General features: G+C 59.7%; 1 protein-coding gene across 1 annotated transcript; it reads right to left on the bottom strand.

The window, feature by feature from the left end:
- Positions 1–153: 153 nt before the first annotated feature.
- Positions 154–553, bottom strand: SDRG_12224 (hypothetical protein; the record flags this gene model as incomplete). Its single annotated transcript, XM_008618287.1, has 3 exons — positions 154–262; positions 309–401; positions 447–553. The coding sequence occupies 3 exons, from the start codon at positions 551–553 to the stop codon at positions 154–156; spliced, it is 309 nt and encodes a 102-aa protein (XP_008616509.1).
- Between the last annotated feature and the right edge of the window lie 196 nt (positions 554–749).

Here is a 749-nt window from a genome sequence, read left to right on the forward strand (position 1 = left end):
GAGGTGTGGACGCCATACAAGAGCGTGAGGCCAGGCACGGATAAGAACTGGTTGGGAAACTTGGTGAGCTTGGCGCTGTTGGTGAACTGCGCACTGTAGAGCGCGCTGATGCCCGTCGTCGGCAGCGCCGCCATCTCGTGGTAGTGGACGGTCCTACGCCGTCAGGTGAGACGATGTCAAGAGATGACGATGTGCGTACAGCTCGGTGAGGTTGGTCGCCTCGGGTAACGCAATCTCAGTCGTAAAGCAGCCGTCCAAAACCCTAGTAGAGCAATGAGCGACGCTGGCAACGAGAAATTGTAGCGTACAGGCTCGTGAGCGATGGCGGCAGCGCGCCCAACTCGACACGCGTGATCTCCAAGTACTCGTCCGTGTGGGTCGACTTGACGCAGTTGCCGTTCCTAGCACCAATATGAGCGACAACGACATCGACCATCTCAACGTACAGTGCGTCGAGGGCCTTCATGCCGGCGAACGCGCCCTTGACGAGGTTGATGATGGCATATACGGTCTCTCCCGAGAAGCCGCGCACAATGTTCCTAGTCAACTGCATGAGGCGGCAGGCTCGCCTCAACGCGCGCGTACAGAGTCTTGATGACGCCAACGTTGTCGGTCGCCACGAGCTTGGCAAACTTGGCGCTTGTGATGGAGAGCGCGCCAGGCACCGTGTTGTTGTTGGCCGCCTTGACGATCGCAAGGTTGACAGTCGCGGCGGCCGGGATGCACTGCTTCTCCGGGCACGTGAGGCA

Source organism: Saprolegnia diclina, assembly GCF_000281045.1.
Source record: "Saprolegnia diclina VS20 unplaced genomic scaffold supercont1.48, whole genome shotgun sequence".
NCBI lineage: Eukaryota > Oomycota > Saprolegniomycetes > Saprolegniales > Saprolegniaceae > Saprolegnia > Saprolegnia diclina.